The sequence below is a fragment of the Lepus europaeus genome, chromosome 11, assembly GCF_033115175.1.
Source record: "Lepus europaeus isolate LE1 chromosome 11, mLepTim1.pri, whole genome shotgun sequence".
NCBI classification, from domain to species: Eukaryota; Metazoa; Chordata; class Mammalia; order Lagomorpha; family Leporidae; genus Lepus; species Lepus europaeus.
Genome location: NC_084837.1, coordinates 103,850,638 through 103,871,870, shown reverse-complemented (window position 1 = coordinate 103,871,870; position 21,233 = coordinate 103,850,638). Strand labels below are relative to the sequence as shown.

General features: G+C 48.5%; 1 protein-coding gene across 1 annotated transcript in view; it reads right to left on the bottom strand.

Annotated features, from left to right (window-relative positions):
• Window positions 1-21,233, bottom strand: part of ABHD2 (abhydrolase domain containing 2, acylglycerol lipase) — a 118,671-nt gene that overhangs the window by 15,424 nt on the left and 82,014 nt on the right. Inside the window, exons 6-7 of the mRNA XM_062206233.1 lie at window positions 6,652-6,835; window positions 287-379 (exon numbers count right to left, since the gene is read on the bottom strand). Of these exons, the coding sequence (XP_062062217.1) occupies window positions 287-379; window positions 6,652-6,835 (277 nt within the window). The remainder of the gene's footprint in view (window positions 1-286; window positions 380-6,651; window positions 6,836-21,233) is intronic.

The window sequence follows — 21,233 nt, the reverse complement described above, 5'->3', positions numbered from 1 at the left end:
AAGGTCACCAACAGTGACAGCCCCCTCAGCGCTGCTCTAACTGGGGGGAGAGAATGGTGTCCGAATGGTTCCTTTTCTTGGATTTACCGGGAACCAGGGCAGTAGAAAGCACTTTGCTTACAACTAAGTCACCCATGCAATCATGTCTCTATACCCTCCCACACCCCCATGCCCTCACCCAGCCTCTCTCCCCGCCCCCTTGGCGAATCGGGACCTCTGGCTTTTACTAACTCCCCGGTGAACTCAGAAAGGAACTGTGTGGTCTGAGAGTGCAGGAGGTGAGTACCTGTGGGAGAGGATGATCTTCTTCATGTTGTCCGCCATGAGGAAGTTGTAGAAGCGCCGGCACTGATCCCACTGCATGAAGGTTTCCTGGGCCCTGGAAGAACCAGAGCCAGAGTGAGGGATGTGGCTGGGGGGGTGGGGGACCTGAGGACCTTGGGGGGCCCTAGGCTAGTATGGAGGCTTTTTGTATAAAAATGTTTGACTATTTTGATCTACTTGAAAGGCAGAAAGAGAGAGGAAATCTATCCTCTGGCTCACTTCTCAAATGCCAGCAACGGCCTGGGTCAGGCTGACACCAGGTCAGAACGCCATCTGGGTCTCCCCCATGGGTAGCAGGGGCCCAGGTACTTGAGCCATCATCACCTGCTGCCTCCCAGGTGTGCTAGCAGCAAGCTGGATCAGAAGCCAAGCAGCCAGGACTGGACCCTGCATTCTCATATGGGATGCAGGCAGCCCAAACTGATTTAACTCGCTGTGCCACACCCCACAGTGCTCGACCTGGCGCTGTGGCACACTCGACGTGTGGTGCTTACACGTCTGCTGAGAAGCCTGGAGGGAACCACAACAGCGTAGCCAAAGGTGACCTGGCCGGGAACCTCTCTAGGGCTGGAGCGGCACTGATGTTTGCTAGTGGCACTCCTGACACCCTCTTCCAGCACCACGGCTTTCTCAGGGCCAAGCTGCTTCAACTGTCATGTGAACACTTTCTCTATCAGGCTTCCTACCCTGCAGGTAAGCTTCTCTGGTTTAATGACAGGAGCATGTGAGAACAGAGTGGCTGTGGGACAGTACAGTGCAGGAAAAACCTGAACACTTCTTTTATAGCTTTTTGAAAGGGAAAGGGTAATCATGAAATGACATCTTTCAAAGTAAACCTTTCCTCTGATTATCCTTCCAACACTGAAGGGGCAAGAAAACAGAAGTGGAAGAGGAGAGGCCAGCATCCCTCCAAGGCACGGCTGGTGGGCTCATCTGGAAGACATCCTCCCTGGAGCCTATGTGTGCCCTGCTGCGGGGTTGGTGACAGTACCACTGTCTTTCAGAGCCCTTGTCCTGCCACTGCCCCTGCTGGGGCGAGGAGACAGCACAGCCAACCTTTGTGTCCTGGACTCAGTGGCCAGATTCTGCACCCACATTTCACCCGGGGTCTCATTCCCATGGTAGCAGCCCCACCCTCCCCACTCAATGCTCTTTTCTTTGTGTTTGAATCCAAATACAGGCTAGTGTAGGGCTCACATCAATTACAGCAAAACCTTCCTTCTGCAAATTTCTGAGTGTCCAGGCCTGATTCCACCCTGAAAATCAGTCAGGGTGTCACTAGGCCACACAAATCCATAGAGTTCATCTTTCTTATGTATTTTTTTTTTTTTTGACAGGCAGAGTTAGACAGTGAGAGAGAGAGAGAGTCAGAGAGAAAGGTCTTCCTTCCATTGGTTCACCCCCTGTATGGCCGCTACGGACAGCGCGCTGCGCCAATCCGAAGCCAGGAGCCAGGTGCTTCTTCCTGGTTTCCCATGCAGGTGCAGAGCCCAAGCACTTGGGCCATCCTCCACTGCCTTCCCGGGCCACAGCAGAGAGCTGGACTGGAAGAGGAGCAACCAGGACAGAACCGGTGCCCCAACTGGGACTAGAACCCGGGGTGCTGGCGCCACAGGCAGAGGATTAGCCTAGTGAGCCGCGGCGCCAGCCTCTTATGTATTTTAAAAAGATGGTGAAAACATGTAGTATCAAATCTGCCATCTTAGCCATTCTGGAGTGCACAGTACATTCACTTGCTATGCGGTAGATCCCAAAATGATTCCATCTCGCAGAACTGAAATTCCATACCCGTTAAATAATAACTCTAATTTATCCCTCTTGACAATCATAGTTTCATGGTCACCTCCTCCCCTCCTTTTAATATACATGTTGTTCATGTGACACATTTTTCTTGATGCTTTAAAATAAAAACTGCCTTAATTTCCAATGAGTTGCTGCTTCACAGCTCACTTAATTATCCCCTGCTGGACACACGGGTCGTTTCTAATGTGGCCCGGCTCCCAGGCAGAAGAGTGGGGCACTGACAGATACGAAGGCAGCGCTGGGCAGGCTGGGCAGCTCAGGACAGGGCCCCGGGCCTTGGAGGAAGAGTGGCAGAGCCTCTGCAGCCAACAGCCCTGGGCAGAAGATTCTGCGTTGGCAGCTGGCTGCCCTTCAGGGACACAGCCAACTTGCACAAAGGTCATCACCTCCAGCCAGTTCTGCTTGATGGTGCAAGAAGCAAGCTGTGTCCCAAGAGCCTGAGACTTGCCTGGCGGGCTTTGTCGGGTCCCCTGGGGTGGCGGGGCGAGGCAGGGAGATGGAACATACCTCAGGGTGAGGTGGCTGCCCACCAGTCCCATTTTTTCTTATAATAGTTTCCCTAAGGCCCTAAAGATACACTGTTACAGAATAGATTCAAGTTCAAAGGTATGTTCACAGCATCTCATTTTTCTGATTAAAAAAAAAAAAAGTCCGGGGCCAGCGTTGTGGCATAGTGGGTTAACACCCTGGCCTGAAGCACTGGCATCCCATATGGATGCCGGGTTTGAGACCTGGCTGCTCCACTTTTGATCCAGCTCTCTGCTACGGCCTGGGAAAGCAATAGAAGATGGCCCAAGTCCTTGGACCCCTGCAGCCACGTGGGAGACTGGAAGAAGCTCCTGGCTCCTGGCTTTGGATCGGCACGGCTCTGGCCATTGTAGCCAATTAGGAGGTGAACTATTGGATAGAAGGCCTCTCTCTCTCTCTCTGCCTCTTCTCTCTCTGTATAACACTGACTTTCAAATAAATAAATAAATCTTTAAAAAAAAAAAAAAATCCCCAAGGCACTAACAGCAAACCATGTGGCCAGAGGCACAACCTCGGGGCAGAAAAGCTAAGTTGTTGCCCGAAGGCTGAGTTTTGTCCAGATTTTGTGAAAACTCCAGCAGGGTTTCCCCACCTTGTTTGGCTCTGATACAAATTTGCAGATTGTCTCAAGTTACTTTTGCAGCTCTTCAACCATAAACTTCAATTTCTGTAAGGCACAACTCTGCAGAGGGATTTTCTGAACAATTCTGTTTCCTTTTGTCATCAACTCATTCACAGTGTGGAGTCTGCCCATTGACAGCAGAAGGGAGGACAGACCCCTCTGGGCAGGGAGAGTGGCACCTGGCCCTGGCCTGGGGCAGGAAAGCCCTGATGAAGAAACACCAGGAAGGAAGTTCAGGTGGCTGTGACTTAGCGACACTAACGCCACTCACTCAGCCAACAGCCCAGCTGCACTGAGGGAGACTGGAAGTGACCTCCTCACAAGCGCTCCACTGTCCTCCCCACCTCCTTCCAAAATCCCTCCACACTGGCCTGAGGATGCCTTAGGCATGCGTGCGCCCTGTGGGTAGCACATTAGGACTGTGCGCATCGCTTCTCGGCCTTTTGGCTAAGATCAAGTGTAGGACTGTGCTTTTGCTGGTTTGCAGCTTTGTAAGATCAGTCCTGTGTCATTAAGTGCTGTGGGGTCCTGGACACAAACTACCTTTTACACCCAAATCGCAGTAAAATGCTTTTATTTTCCTCTCCTCGTCATTACTGACCACTTGTGTACTGCGAGACCGTTGAGCACTTCCTTAGGAGAGAATTGCTTTGCTCTTCCCCTCCCGTTTCTTAAGCTCTACAAGGGCAGGGAGATTGCTTGTTCGGGCCTCCTGCTCCATTACCTTGCAGGGGATCCAGCGGAAGGAATCAATGAGTGAATTCATCGATTTCTGCCTCTCACATTCCTTTCTGGTCATTACTCATCGGATGAATTTATTAGCAAGTTCTTCATGATCAAGTTTTAATTGATTAATTTTTTTTAAAAAAGATTTATTTATTTCCTTGAAAGGCAGAGTTACAGAGAGGCAGAGGCAGAGGCAGAGACAGAGAGAGGTCTTCCATCTGCTGGTTCACTCCCCAAATGGCCACAACGGCTGGAGCTGTGCCAATCTGAAGCCAGGAGCTTCTTCTGGGTCTCCCACACAGGTGCAGGGGCCCAAGGACTTGGGCCATCTTCTACTGCTTTCCCAGGCCATAGCAGGGAGCTGGACTGGAAGTGAAGCAGCCGGGACTCAAACCGGTGCCCAAATGGGATGTCTGCACTGCAGGTGGCAGCTTTACCCGCTATGCAACAGCGCTGGTCCCTCAATTGATGAATTAAACCAGGGAGTTAGACTGAATCCGATGGCATGGACTCCCAGGGCTAGCAGGCAGCCATCTGTGCTGCAGGAACAGAGGGAGGTCCGAAGCACCGAGTCATTTCAGGGCATCTGTGCTTCTCCTGGGTCCAGCACGTTCTAACATTTGAACTTGTTCAGCAGCAGCTACACTTTGCTAACTACAGCAAGCAGGTAGCTTCTCTCTGAGTCTTCATATGGCTCTGGCTGCGGGAGGTGAGCTACTGGAATGAGAAGCCAGAGGGAGGGGACCGCTGGGCAAGCAGCTCTCCAGACTCAGCGGGGAAGGGTTTACCAGAAATGAACTCCTGTGTGGCCCCTGCAGAGGCAGACGGGCCCTCCTGCTCTGCCTTCCCATAACAGGAAGCATGGACTGCGGCCGCCATCGTCCCGATGCTGAGAGGCTCACTGTCCTTGAGCCTTGGCAAGGAGCAAAAAAAAGGGTCATACCGGTTTAAAGTAAGGAACTGTTCCTTATCCATTCAGCAGAGCTGGTTACACTGTTGGGGGCACCCGAGCCCCAGGGAGCACCAGCACAGCCAGGCTGGTAGTGTGTCCGACTGGCCACCAGCTGGCCACCAGCTCCCGCATAGGGGACAGCACCATCTTTGCCTGGATGTTAGACCTCAGGGCTCTCGAGAATAAGGTTGCCTCTTTTTTCCCTCATTGCAGGAGGCTGACGTGCCAATAGGTAATTACGTATATGAAGCTCTTGGAGGTCTCAAGGAAGGGGCTGTGTAGACTATGTTTGTAAGATGCAGATTCCAGTTCCTAGCTGGCTGGAGTCCGCAGCCTTAGTTTGTTAACTGAGCCAATCAGGTGCTCTTGCCAACAGCAGATGGCGCTACCGCAGCAAAATGAAATGAAGTTGCTGTGAACCTCGAGATTTTTGTGCATTGGAAAAACAAAAGGAAAACCAACTTTGCTATATCCTCCTATTTATCAGATTCAGAGGTCTATGAACACAAGGTCAGTGCTCACGGCAAGTCCAAAGCCATTGCTTTAAGAAGGAAATCTGGTGATTCCAATCCCACGGACGAAAACGACTTGCTGAAAGCACCAGTCGCCAGGCAAGGCGAGAGCAGGTGAGGGCCTCGTGCCTCCTGCCCCCTCCAGTCCCTGCTCCCTTGGACTGTGTGATAGGCTGGCTCCATGCTCCCCTCTCCCTTAGCCCATTGATTGGGCAGAATAGGCTTTGGTTCCTCTGGTTATACCTGGCTTTGAGCGGGGAGCTGACTTTCTAGTCAAGGAAGATGTCCTTCCAGCTGGCTTCCCCGAGGGTCACAAGCAAGGTTCCGAAACAGGAAGATGAGGGGCTCGCCTAGTTCTGCAGTATCAGACCCGGGGAGACAGCTGCACTCTCCCAGCATGGTGGCAGCTGGAAGCAGCTAAACGTCACACGTCACCTCTGAGGTGTGTCCAGCATGCAGATTCCTGAGGGCCCATGCCTCAGAACTCATGACTTACAACCTGCAAGGGTGGGCCCCAGAGACTAAGCTTATTCCTGACATGACGCCCAAGTGTGCCAGGCACTGTTCTAAGCGCTTCCAACACAGTAGCGTGACCCTCACCATGGTGCTATGAGGTCTACCTCGGTTTATGTTTGATTCATCCCCATATCACAGATAGGCCCTGGAACCCAGGTCTCCCCAGGGATGCTGTTCCTGTAGCTGTGGTACGTTTGGCTCTCCCTTTCTGGCCAGCTCTGAGCCTCACGGGCAGAGGCCGAATGCTGGGCCCATGTTTGTCTGTGGTATTTGGGCATGAGGGAGGAGTCCTTGAAGGTAGGGACACTGATAAGAGTGATTCCTGCAGATGTGTTCCCTGAGACTCAGCTCAGTTCTCCCATTAACCTAGGGTTGTGCAACACTCCTAAAGCACGGACAGCCTGACTCATCTCACAGAGACTGCTGGGTAACAGCAGCTGGGGAGGGGGGCTGTGGCTTATTCAAATACAAATCTGAGCCCAAAATGCAGCTGCACATCCTAGGCTTGAGAGGCCAAAGAGGGTAACTCCAGGCTATGATGTGGAACCAAAAGAAGTTGAATCCAAGGCTTGCATATTTCTGCTCAGTTGGCCACCATGTCCCCTGGGCCATGTCAGGTGTGCTGGGGCGTCTCCGTGAGAGCCTGCTGGCAGGTGGGAAGCACTCACCTCAGTGCGCTGTACCCCTGGCACACGCTGACGCAGCACAGGACCTTGTCTTGGTTTGCCTGTGTCTCCCCCAAGTATTTGCACACGATGTTACCACCCAGGCTGAAGCCCACCACCACCAGCTGGGTCAGTGGGTACATCCTCTTGATGTAGTTCACCATGGCTCCAAACTCCCACGTGCAACCTGTGGGCAAAAGGGTGTGGCACTCGGTCATTTCAGGTGCAACAAATAAATACTGGAGAAAATGCAAGCTGGAGGGTTATGAAATAGGCATCAATACAGGAGGGGACTTCAGAAAGGTCATGGGAAATGCATATTATGAAAAACAATGCAAAGATTTCAACATTTTCTGTGATTGTCAAAAATAAACTTACTTTTTTAATTTCATTTTCCATGAACTTTTTTTTTAAAGATTTATTTATTTATTTGAAAGTCAGAGTTACACAGAGAGAGAAGGAGATGCAGAGAGAGAGAGAGAGGTCTTTCATCCGCTGGTTTACTCCCCACATGGCTGCAATGGCCAGAGCTGCGCCAATCCGCAGCCAGGAGCCAGGAGCTTCTTCCGGGTCTCCCACATGGGTGCAGGGCCCCAAGGACTTGGGCCATCTTCTACTGCTTTCCCAGGCCATAGCAGAGAGCTGGATCAGAAGTGGGGCAGCCAGGTCTTGAACCGGCGCCCATATGGGATGCTGGTACTGAAGGCAGCAGCTTTACCCGCTATGCCACAGCACTGGCCCCCGCCATGAACTTTTTGAGGTCCACACTAAAACAGCCAGGGTGTGCATGAGGGTGCATGTTCACACTCGATGTAGTAAAAGCAATAGCAAAAACCCTTCGGGATTAGCTTCCTAGGCTACAAATTGGGATACGAAACCCATGTGTACAATGATTCCTGGGGTTACGGAGAGTACCCAGCGGATGTTATTTACTGGATCGTTTTGTCAGTGTTGGGAGGGACGGAAAGAGTTGAGTCCAGAGGGACAGCCAGAATGCTCCGTGGGATTACAGCAAATGTTCTTGGTGACGCAGGAACAGGGTGCCAAGGGAGGCAGACCATTCAGAAATACACAGAGGAGGCCTCTGAACAGAAAGCTGTTTGGGCCTGCTTTGCCCAGGGGAGATGAGCTCAGCGAGCGCCCCCTGGGAAGGGAAAGCCACGTTATGAGCCGGCAGCAATGCTTAGAGGCTGAGGCTGAGGCCATGCACAGGTGATGTGGGAAAACTCAACAGAGAGAGCTAGTTCAAGAGCTGGAGGCCACCCCCCCCCCCCCCATCTAATCCTATCAACCCACCTGTCAATCACTCCCCTTTTCAAAGCTCCTAAGAAGCTCTCTCCCTCCCCCTCCCACCCTCCCCTCATGGATGCTGGGAAAGCAGGGTACGGAAGTCACTTTCTACCCTTCCTGGCCCACTCTCCCTTAATAAAGCCCTCGTGTTCCTTCGCATTCTTCTCATCCCCATAAATAAACCTTAGCACGCTGCACGTCGTGTTTGTGCCTGTACTTAGAATTCTTCTCTAAGTAAAAGGCAAGAGCCTGAAATAGGAGTTTCAGCCTAACCTAGCCCACAACACAGGGACTCATCACATCTTAAGGCCCAACCCCAGACTGCAGGGAGCTGATCTAAAATAAAATCGAAGAGGGAAAGTGAGAGGTGTTGGCAGGAAGCACATACACAACAGACCGGCGTGAGAACGGCAGGGGTTTACAGTGGAGACGTGAGCTGCTGACCTTGGCACCAGCTCTACATTGCTCCTGCAGGTCAGCAGCTGCTTCGCTAAACAGTAAAGCCTTGGGCACACGGCTTTCTCAGGCTGGGGCAGGCCCTTGCATATTTGTCTTCCTTTCTGGTGGAATGCAGCCTATGCCAGGCAGCACAACCACATGCAGTTCTCAAACTGCAGCTGGCACAGAATCACCTGGAGGTGAGGTTGGAAGCAGGCATTCCTTATTAGTCAGCTATAAAGAAAGATGAAATTCTACCATCTGCAGTAAAATGGACCCAACTGGAGGGTAGCATGTTGTGTGAACTAAGCCAGACCCAGAAAGACAAATACTGCAAGATCTCCCTTATATGTGGGAGCTAAAATTTAGAAACTAACTAAACAAAAAAGAAATGTCTGGGTGTATCAGCTTTATACCTTTGTCAAACCAATGGTTAAGAATGTTATACTACTAAAGTGTTAATGATCTGTGATTACTTTCAAGTTTATGTGTCTGGGCGAGATGATAATTTTTCCATTCAGTTACTGTTTATAGCCATTGTCTATATTCCCATTAAACTAAGGTTTTTGTTTTTTTTGCTTTTTGCTGGTTAAACTTCTTACTTGGCGAAGTAGTAAGCCTTTTTACTATAATATAATTTTAAAATATATTATCTCAAAAACTAAAAAAAAAAAAGTAGAAGGAAAGTGGGTGCAAGGAAGAGGGGGAGGGAGGGACAGAACATCATCATGTTCTTAGAAGTGTACGTACAAATCACAATGAACCTGCAAACACTAATTAAACATTAAAACCAAAAGGTATGAAAAAGATAAAAATATAAAAAATAATAAAAATAACAATGAAAAAGAAATAATGAAATGCAATGAAAATAAAATGTACTGAATATGGGCCAAACACAAAAAGAAGCAGGGATTCCCTAAGATGGGGCCAGGCCCAGGAATGGGCAGTGAGGTTTTTCTGAGTGGGTAGTTCATGCATTTGGTACTAGTGGTGGCACACACGTTGCTTTATCCCTTTACAATATGTCTCACAAGCCGTTATATATCAGTGCACAGTAAGCACTCTGTTTTATTTTCAGTGAGGTCTAACTTATGCACAGGAAAATAAGCAATGAGGTTTTACACACTTGCACCCAGGTAACCGTTGCTCGGATCAGGATACAAACTACTCCTGGGCCCCTCATGCCTCTTTCCAGACAGAATCTCCTATACTTTGAAGAATGATCACAACACAAAGGTGCTGGGAGCATGGGGGCTTCTGCCATGGGGGCAGAAGGTGTTGAAGGCTAAGGGAGAAACCAAGGGCCGGGAGCTGCTCCCTCCCAGCATGGTCAGACCCAGGCTCCAGTCTGAGAAGCAAACACACCTCTCTCCAGTGAGATATGCAGGATTAAGTCTCCTATTTGTCTCCTGCACCCAGCAGAGACTGGCCAGTTCTGCAGGAATTCAATAAAAGAGTTGATGAACTTAGTGTATTCTGATGAAAAAGCCTCCAAATGGGCCCTGGTGACAGGCTCCAGACAGAACAAAAAGCTAGGCCAGAGGCAATGTTGAATCTTGAACCTTGGAATTTGAAATGCCAGCCTTGCACCTCAACTTTGGCCAGATTCATCCAAGTTTCTCTTTTTGATGCAGCGAGCAATGAGAGGAGTAGTGTTACCTCTAAATGCTGGGTTTAAAACAGGGAGCAGGGATAAGAACTGCACTCAGCTGATAGCACCGACGCCCAGTCACACAGCAAACAAACACTCAGAAATCCCACCAGGGACAGTTTACTCATCTCCTCAGGCCACGAGGGGCCTTAGGGGAGCGGTCTGGCCTCAGGACTACGTGAGGGAGGGGCTCTGTGGTCAGGCTGCTGGGACATGCCACTTACTAGCTTCGGATGCTGCCAAATCGCCTCTGCTGACAAGTAAGCCTTGAGGCCCTAGGGAAATCTGTAGCTCCCAGGCTCCCTGCTGGAGGCTCAGAGCTACAGGAATAAGATGGGGCCTGGGAATGTGTACTTTTTTTTTTTTTGACAGGCAGAGTGGACAGTGAGAGAGAGAGACAGAGAGAAAGGTCTTCCTTTGCCGTTGGTTCACCCTCCAATGGCCGCTGCAGCCGGCGCACCGCGCTGATCCGAAGCCGGGAGCCAGGTGCTTCTCCTGGTCTCCCAATGTGGGTACAGGGCCCAAGCACTTGGGCCATCCTCCACTGCACTCCCGGGCCATAGCAGAGAGCTGGCCTGGAAGAGGGGCAACCGGGACAGAATTCGGTGCCCCGACCGGGACTAGAACCCGGTGTGCCGGCGCCGCAAGGTGGAGGATTAGCCTGTTGAGCCATGGCGCTGGCCGGAATGTGTACTTTTAACAAACTCCTTGGCCGGCGCAGCGGCTCACTAGGCTAATCCTCCACCTTGCGGCGCCGGCACACCGGGTTCTAGTCCCGGTCGGGGCACCGAATTCTGTCCCGGTTGCCCCTCTTCCAGGCCAGCTCTCTGCTATGGCCCGGGAGTGCAGTGGAGGATGGCCCTGGCTTTGGATCGGCGCAGTGCACTGGCTGTCGCGGCCATTTTGGGGGGTGACCCAACGGAAGGAAGACCTTAAAAAAAAACAACTCCCCAGATGAGTTTTATCATGAGGGACCTTGAATAAGTTACCAAACCACACTGAGTCGTCTGCACATCTGTAAGATGGAAGTATCAGTGGTAAACAACTCACAGTGTTGTCTGGAGAACTGAATTAGTTGATAAACATACACAGGTCCAGAACACACTAAGCATTCAATGTTTATTTACTAACTAGTTACAATGTTTATGTAACTAGAACTCTTTTCTCTCTTCAAAATATCATCTAAGTACACTCATGTTCACAACAGCAGCCAAAAAGTGGAAGCAACCCAGGTGTGCATCAACAGACGCATGGGTAAACAAAGTGTGGCATATGCGTACAGTGGACTATTATTCAGCCTTAAAGAGGGAAATCCTCACGTATGCTACAACATGGATGCACCTTGAGGCCATCAAGCTAAGTGAAATCAGCTGGTCACAAAGAGACAGCTGCTTATATGAGGTCCTGAGAGTGGTCAAACGCCCAGAGACAGAAAACAAGGGTAGCTGCCAGGCTGGGAGGAGGGAGAATGAGGAGCACACAGGTCCAGCTGTGTAAGACGAGCAGCGTCCTGGAGACTGGCTGCACAACACCGTGAGCATACGGCTCAACTGTGTACTTCTAAGTGGTCACGAGGGTACATTTTGGGGGTATTTTACCATGTTAAAAAATAATTTAAACAAGGAATTGCAGCTTAACACTTGAAAAGACCATTTTCCTTTAGCGCAGTGTAATTCAACCTGACTGCACCTTGGGATCACCTTGGGATGCTGTTAAAAACAACAAACAATGCTCTAATTAAGTCAGAACGTGTGGGGATGGGTTCCAGTGACACTGCGCTGCTACAAGATCCCCAGGTGACATCAACATGCAATCAGGGTTGATTTATTTATTTTTATTGAAAGGCAGAGATATAGAGAAGAGGGGGAGAGAAAGAGCAAGACAGAGATCTTTCATCTACTGGTTCACTCCTCAAATGGCTACAACAGCTGGAGCTGGGCCAGACTGAAAACAAGAACTGGGAGCTTCTTCTAGGTCTCCTATGTGGGTGCAGGGGCCCAAGCACTTGGGCCAAATTCTGTTGCTTTTCCAGGTGCATTAGTAGGAAGCTGGATTGGAAGTGGAGCAGCTGGGACTCGAAGTGGTACCCATATGGGATGCAGGTCTACCTATACCCAGCACTACAGAGAGTGTGGGGTAACAGGCATCCTGATGCACCCACTGATTAGGGAATACATACTGGCACAGGCCTTGGAAGGCAATGTAGTAATATCTATTAATGTTTCTTAAAAAAGCACAATCCATTTGTCTATCAATTCCACTTTGGGGGAACTGATACTGCAGATTTACTTGTACATGTGTGCAAAGATGTGCGTGCAAGAAAATTCACTGCAGTGCTGTTGACAGCAGCAATGGGTTGTAAACCTAAATTTCCATCCATAGAGGACGAGTTAAATGAAGTTCTCCACTGCTGTGGAAAGGGAGCACACAGAGTCTGATCTGCTGACGTGTGTGACTCTATTTTCCTGAGGGACAGAAGCAAGGGGCAGTGGGGATGGCACCAGCTCCTGTGTATGCTTGGGTTACAGAGCGATTATATGTGCATACAGATTTGACCGAATGCTTACTGGAGAGGAGACCATGCTGGGAGGGCCTTGTTAGTAAAATGGTGCTGTCATATCTGTGGTGCCATCTATGCCTCGGACGCCATCTTAGGCCCTGGCCCCCAACGCCACGTTGCACAGTAGGCTTCGGTCCTAAGCCCATGGCCCAACCACCGATGTCAGCTCCATCCCCACCCTAATGGGATTTGCTACTCCTATTTCCCTGCCCTTCCCCTGGTAAAGGTTTAACAGGACCTGTTCCCGACACGTGTTCCCTTTTGATCTCTCTCTCTTACGCTCTCCTACCCTCTCTTATCCCCCACCCCACCCCACTCCGTTGGGCTTTCCCCACCCGATTATAAAGCTTTCCTCTAACTTCGGTGTTTGGTGTGTTTTGTGGTGGCCTTACAGGCCTAGCATGGGAGGAAATTTATTCATTGGTTATAGAATTTGGCACTGTTTGAATGTTTTTACCATGTGCATTCATTGCTTTTCCAATAAAAATCTAGCCAGTTAAAAAACTTAACAAAAAGTAAATTAAAAAGATGTTTAAATTTCCTTAGGCTGGTTTTGACTATGCTAAAGATGACTAATATCATTTTTGCTGGAGCAGTGGTTTGTGCTAGGGACATTATTTGCCTGCATAAGAAATGATAATAGGGCTGGCGTGGTGGTGTAGTAGAGAAAGCTGCCGCTGAAGATGCCGGTATCTCATATGTGTACCAGGTTTAAGACTCAGCTGCTCCCCTTACAATCCAGCTCCCTGGACAATCAGTAGAAGATGTGCTTGGGCCTTTGCACCCATATGGGAGACCTGGAAGAAGTCTCAGCTCTTGGCTTTGGATAGGCCAATTACCTCTTTATATTTTGTACTAATACTGAATGAGCCCTAGTAGGTTATAAAGTCCATAAAGCAAAGCTATTCTTGATCTTGATCACCATTGTATCTGTGAGGCCAGGTGCTCAGTGAGCACCCAGTATTATTTACATGAATGGATGAAGAATGGAGACACTAGCTCCCAGGCTGTCTTCTAGGAACTCAAACACGCACGAGGAAGTAGATCTCCAGGCATGAAATGACATCCTCACTGAGTGAATCTGCAGGAGCAATGGACTCTGTACCCATGTGTGAGCTCAAAGCCCAAGTCCTTTTGCCTTGTATCAGAAATCTCCATAAGCAATAGTACTACAAGGATTTATTGTTAAATTATGAAAAGTCATACTTTTTTAAAAAAGAGATAATTATTTGAAAGTTACAGAGAAAGAGAGAGAGAGGGAATCTCCCATCCACTGGTTTACTTCCTGGATGGCTGCAATGGTCCAGACTGGAGCCAGGAGCCAGGAGCTTCTTTCAGGTTTCCCATGTAACAGAGGCCCAAGCACCTGGACCATCTTCTGCTGCTTTTCAAAGGTGTATTACCAGGGAGCGGGGTCAGAAGTGGAGCAGCTGGGTCTGGAACCTGGCACCTATATGGGATTGTGGGTGTCACAGGTGGAGGCTTTACCCACTATGCCACAGTGCTGGCCCCTAAAAGTCTTACTTTTTCCCTGTCTGAGTCCTTTTAGATTCATCTGTCTTTACTCAGGTGCAAGACTAACTGAGACCCAGAGCAGATGTGCAGATGTCACTGGGGCAGTTACAAAACAAACACAGATTTGCTACACTAGGGAGGAGCAATTACAGCTTAACTATGCAGGCACTTTGGGAGCCTCAGTTTAATTAAATCTAAACACATCTAGATACAAGGCCAGTCCTGCCTGAAGCTGGACAAGCTGCTGAGTTGCTTCCTCTCCAGGCCAGGGGAGGGCAAAGACTCCTTCTGTCTGTCCAGTTCCAGGACCAACCTTCTGGGAGGAGGCCCTGGCGCTTGTTGTCAGTAACCGAACACTCAGCGACTGGGAGCCCCCTCCGTGGCCTGCTTTACTAAGATCTCTGGTAATCCATTTTCTTAATACCAGGAGGATTTTTAATGAGGTTCTGTGTATTTAATCCTTATGGGATTAGCACCAGTAACAAGATTAGGAATCTAATCTTGCTGCAGCCTTTTTAAATAGAAGATGAAATATGAGACAGCAGCCTGGCCTTTGAGAGACGAACACTATGGTGCCAGAGAGGCAACTTGCCGAGAACAGGAAAGACCCCTGCCTCCTTTCTGTGCCGTCGCCTGTAAAGAAGGAGGCAAAGGCTGCCTGAAAGCTACTATTTCAAAACCCATTTCCCCAGACAACATTAACAACTAAGCAAGTGAAAATACAGGACCCAGAGACAGAGTGTTCCTTGTGGATGGAGACTTTGCGTCACGGGCCTGGCGCACGGTGGGTGTGCCCCACATTATGTAGGTGGGCCAGAAAGAAGTCTGAATCATGTGGAATGAATGCACACAATGCAGGCCAGCGTGACTGTGCAGGGCGCAGGAAAGAAGCCCTCCAACACCTTTCCCACTAAGTTTAAGCCAAGAAAAAGATGCGGTCAGGCTAACAACATGGCTTGCAGACAGGTGGGTGGCTGGAGGTCTCACAGCTGGTCATTTGCAGAGTAAGAGTATGTGAGTCATCTCTTAAAGCCAAGGCGAAGTCACACAAAGCTGAGTCATGCAGGAAGAAAACAGCTGTAGAAATAAAGGGAGAGCCCCTCCTGGCCTGCTGTATTCTTTGGCTTTGTCTTTACTTCTGAAACAAAGATTTTCATGAGTGAGTGTTTTCAGCTGTGCTTCCCCAGGTAGGGAAGCCGAAAACTGCCCTCCTTTGGCTGAATGTGTAAGTATTCAGCTCTCATCCTGGAAGTGCATAACTCCACACTGCTTCTGCCCAATTCTGCTCTGGACGTGACTCCTCCCCACCTTCCTGCAGCTCCTGGCCTGACTCTCAGCTGATGATCTCACTAAGATGCCTGAGCTTCTGAGAGTTCACACCTTCACTCTCAGGTTCTCTTTCTTCGCCCATCTCTTCCTCCTCCCTTCCCATCATGCCATTTCTGCCATGGTAAGACTCGACTGTTCAACACAAAGGCAACACGACTCGTAGCTGTTGATCTGGGATCCTGAGTACGATCCAGTCTGAGTCTGCATCGGTGAAATGGCAGCTACGAGAAGTTCACAGAAACATCCATGCTCACGATTTAGTCAAATATAATAAGATACTGAGCAGTAAAAACCAAACAGAAGTTCTTTAAAAACCACTACCTACAACTCCTCATGGTGAGAAGGTTTGGATCATGGGTGTTCATGCAATAGGTCAGGTGGCTCCAAGTGAGGAGCCTTCAAAATATTTATGGAAAATGTGATTGTGGAAAGCCTATGCATGGATTTCAAAAATTATTTGCACCTAAATAAAAAATTATGTATTTATTGAAAGGCAGACTGAGTGGGGAGAGGGGGGGAGAAAGGGAGAGAGAGATTGATTGATTGATTGATTGATTCCATATGCTGATTCACTTCCCAAATGGCCGAAATGGCCAGGACTGAGCCAGGCCGAAGTTGGGAGTCAAGAGCCAAGAGCCGGGAGCCAGGAGCTTCTTCGAAGTCTCTCACATGGGTGGCAGAGACCCAAGTACCTGGGCCATCTTTCACTGCTTTCCCAGGCCACTAGCAGCAGGTTGGATTGGAAGTGGAGCAGCCGAGACACAAACCAGCACCCATATGGAATGCTGGTTTTGTAGGTGGTGGCTTAACCCGCTACGCAACAACACTGGCCCCCTAGATAAACTTCTAATTCCTTATTTTCATGAATTTTTTTGAAGTACCCTGGTACATCCTAATTTGAGAGTGCCTTAGGGGTTGTTTATTTATTTATTTATTTTTGAGCCCCAGTCACTGCCGCCATCCCTTAATGCAGTTACTTTCAAAGTCCCCATTTACTTTCAAAAGGGTCCCAGTTGGAACACTAAATTATGCAGTCACCCCAGGCACAGAGCCTCCTTTCCTTCTAAAACTGAAATGCAAGGCAAAACGTTTTGGACTTACTTTAAGGTGCCAAAAGATAGCTATATATATTTATATTTAATAATACATATGTAATATATAATATTTAATTATATAATAATAATAATAATAAATATATATATATATAAAGTCCCCAAACTCCACTCAGTTGGACACTAAAGAACTCTTCTTGCAAGCAACAGGATACAATGCTATGATTTCAGGTACTTCCTCTCAGCTTGATGTCTAAGGCTAGAAAGTCAAGTGTTTAGAAATAAGGGAAGGGCCTACTTCCTTCACTGTTTCAACTTGCAGGAAGAAACAATTTAAATTCCTGTGAGACCATTTTCAACCTAAGTGCCCCAGTTTAGTGTTGCTCATGATCCTAAGGGGACTCAGTCACTTTATGGGATCAAAGCCATGAAATTTTTATTTCTTTCATTAAAAAAGTATTATTTATTTATTTGAAAGGCAGAGTGACAGAGGGGTAAAAGAGACAGATATTTTTTTTCTTTCTTTCTTTCTTTCTTTTCTTTCTTTTTTTTTTTTTTTTTTACAGGAGGAGTGGATAGAGAGAGAGAGAGAAAGGTCTTCCATTTTGCCGTTGGTTCACCCTCCAATGGCCGCTGCGGCCGGCGCATCGCGCTGATCCGAAGCCAGGAGCCAGGTGCTTCTCCTGGTCATTCATGCGGGTGCAGGGCCCAAGCACTTGGGCCATCCTCCACTGCCTTCCCGGGCCACAGCAGAGAGCTGGCCTGGAAGAGGGGCAACCGGGATAGAATCCGGCGCCCCGATCGGGACTAGAACCCGGTGTGCCGGCACCGCAAGGCGGGCGGAGGATTAGCCTGTTAAGCCACGGCTCCGGCTCCTTTCTTTCTTTTTAAAGATTTATTTATTTATTTGAAAGTCAGAGTTACACACAGAGAGAAGGAGAGGCAGAAAGAGGGAGAGGTCTTCCATCTGCTGGTTCACTCCCGAATTGGCTGCGACAGCTGGAGCTGGACCGATTTGAAGCCAGGAGCCAGGAGCTTCCTCCTGGTCTCCCATTCGGGTGCAGGGGCCCAAGGACTTGGGCCATCTTCCACTGCTATCCCAGGCCTTAGCAGAGAGCTGGATCAGAAGAGGAGCAGCCGGGACATGAACCAGTGCCCATATGGGATGCTGGCACTGCAGGTGGCAGCTTTACCCATTATGCCATAGCACTGGCCCCAAGAGACAGATATATTTCTTTTCTTTTCTTTTTTTGACAGTTATCTTTCAATCATTGGTTTTACTCCCCAGATGGCCACAATGGCCGGGGCTGGGCCAGGGTGAAGCTAGGAGCCAGAAACTCCACCCATGTTTCCCATGTGGGTGGCAGGTCATCTGATGCTGCCTTCCCAGACACATTAGCAGGAGGCTGGATTGGAAGCAGAGCCAGCAGGACTCAAACCAGTGCTACAATCTGGGATGTAGGCATCACAAGTGGCAGCTTAACCCTCTGCCCCTATTCTGTTCATTTTAAAACAAACACAGGCTGGTAATCTCTGGTTGTCAGTTCACTCCTTGGCTGGTAGGTTGGATCCAGCTCTCCTTTGCCCTGACCATGAGCACTGACCTATGGGGACAGGACACTTGAACAAAGAGGAGGAGCAGATGTTTCTTGAACTTATTGGTCCCCGACATCACTGACAAAAACACTCACATTGCAAACATCGGGGCTAGAAAATCAATGAGGTCAACAGAGAGTAAGCCAGCATGTCTACTGCTGCACTGTTCCAATGGAAGGTCAGGCTCTTCATAATAAGCACGCTTCCAAATACTCTTCAAGAGCTCTCCATCTTTGTTTCCAACTATCATTTATTGATCTCATTCATATGCCAGGTTGGGTACCTGGTCTGATTCAGTACAGTACTCTATTTCCATAAGAAATGTAAAAGACAATTTGTTAACAGTCAATCTTCTTGGTGCCACTAGTCATCCTAATGGGCTTACATTTTATTTCTGACCAGAGAGGCTAATGTCACTTAATATAACTTCTCAAAACAGAAATATTCAATTAATGTGTGGGGGCTGGTGTTATGGCACAGCAGGTAAAGCTGCTGCCTACAGTGGTGGCATCCCATATGGGCGCCGGTTTGAGTCTTGGCTGATCTACCTCTTCTGATCCAATCCAGCTCCCTGCTAATGGTTGGGGAAAGGCAGCAGAAGATGGCCCAAATGCTTGGGCCCCCATCACCCATGTGGGAGACCTGGAAGAAGCTCCTGGCTCCTGGCTTTAGCCTGGCCCAGCCCTGGCTGTTGCAGCCATTTTGGAAGCAAACCAGCAGATGGAAGATCTCTCTCTCTCTCTCTCTCTCTCTCTCTCTCTCTAATTCTGCCTTTCAAATAAATAAATAAATCTTACAAAAAAAAAAAAAAAAGAGCTGCCTCTGAATGTAGAAGCCAGTGACTGTGTGCTTGAGTTTTGTGACCCAACCAGCTTTGGCCTGGATGCCAATAGTGAAGGTTGTGTAGCTGGACAGCAAGAGTACTGCATCCTTTAAAATAACCACCAGGGCCTGGCCATTCTTTTTTTTTTTTTTTTTTTTTTGGAATATTTATTTATTTTACTTGAAAGTCAGAGAGAGAATATCTCCCATCTGCTGATTTGTTCCCCAAATGGCCACAATGGCTGGAGCTATGCTGATCAGGAGCCAGGAGCTTTTTCTGTGTCTCCCATGCAGGTGCAGGGGTCCAAGCACTTGGGCCATCTTCTTCTACTGTTTTCCCAGGACGTATCAGAGAGCCAGATCAGAAGTGGAGCAGCCAAGACTTGAACCGGCACCTACGTGAGATGGTGAGATGCCAGCGCTGTAGGCATTCTTTAAATTCTTTACCCACTACCCCATAGCGCCTGCCCTTGGCCATTCTTTAAATAGAGCCATAAGTCAGAGTGAGCTCACAAAAAGAAAGAATTTTATGCTCAACAAAAACAGGTTCTCAAATTGGTCCTTGTACAAGTTCACAGGAGGTCAAACTGTATGATGCTGATGTAGAGGCAGGGGTGTTGACCTTTGAAGTAACCTTTGTTTTTTCTAAGTTGGCACAAAGAAAACAGAGTTAGAGTGAAGGACAAATAAAGACAATAATCGGTGTCATTTTCTTGTATTTCCTGGACTCCATGCCACACCCTTTCATATTATCAGCAATTTTCTAAACAGCCTTTCTCAATTAGGTATTCTAACCTCCTTAGCTTGGCCTCTAAAGCATAGGTTCTTCCTGAGTAGGCCTTTCCCGAGCAGATCCAGGTGATATACCAGATGCAAAAAATTAACAAAACAAATCTAGCAATAAAAGCTATGATCTGCAGGCAGGTATTTGGCACATGGTTAAGGCACTGCTTGGGACCCCTGAATTTCATATTTGAGTGCCTGGGTTCAAATCTTGGCTTCACTCTTGATTCCAACTTCCTGCTAATGTGCACCTTGGCAAGCTGCAGATGATGACTTAAGTAGTTCGGTTCCCGCTATCCATGTGGGAGACCTGGATGGAGTACTAGCCTAGACCCAGCTATGGCAAGCATTTGGGGAGTCAACCAGTGGATGGAAGATCCTTTTCTGTCTCTGTCTCTCTGCCTTTCAAGTAGGATAAAACAAAACAACAACAACAACAAAAACACACACGAAGATCTGGTACCTGTCTCTGAAAAGACTACCAATGGTTAATACTCTTTTTATGCAAACTCAGCCATGTGAGACTATCCCCTCTCCCCTGTCCTAACTAGAGGTGAGCTGCTCTTCACAGACAGGGAACTTCCTGAAGGCAGGGACTCCAATGCACCCTTGTGTTCCCATAATAGGATCTGGCCCCAGCAATGTCTAGAAGATACTAACGAGCAAAAGATCAGAGGCCACACCTACCAGGCCCATTTCTGTGGCTCAGCAAGGCTTTTGGAGGATCTTTGGCTTTAAATCTAAAATGTATCTGTCTGGGAACTATTTCCTTCCTCCACGGAGAGGCCCGTGCCCTACAGCTCAGAGGCATGACCTCTAGGACGAGACGCCTGGACGCCTGAGTTTGAAACCGGATCACCCACTCATCAGCTTGGAGGAAGCCACTCAACCCTGGGCCTCAGTTTCCTCATCTGTAAAAGTGGGACAACTGATTCAACAGCATCGAAAGTACTCGTCACAGTGCTTGGCACACAACAAACCACGATAAACACACTGTGAATAACAGCAGCCAGTTGGATCATCACCACCCCAAGTGGGGAAACAGCATTTTAAATGCTGATATCCCCGTGCTCTTTTCTGTTTGCATGAACAGTATCCTAAATAGGAAAAACCACTACAACAGGGCAGTCTTGCGTTGGGAGGTTAATCACACAATCTGAAGGCTGCTTCTGCTATATTACTAGCCCCATGACAAGGCAAGGTGCTGAACCTCCCTATGCCTGGCACTCATTATTGTGAGATAAGTGGTAACTGCTGTCATAAAGGATTTTCCTTTGTGAATTTATCTTTCAAAGGCAGCACAAAGGATTCTAAGTCACAAGCATGCATAGTTGTCCACTTAGGAAATTCTTCCGTGCAGGAGAGATCTGTTTTCAAACATTCCTAATCACATCAGCAAAGATGTCCAGTTACAAGGGATTAGTGCTTCTGTGGTTTGGAACAGGGTTATTTGATAAAGGAGAAAAGATCTTTTATATCTCTCAGAAAGAGAGACTGAAGGGGGTGTGGTACAAGAAAGGAAGAAGACAGGGTTTCATGCCAATGCCTT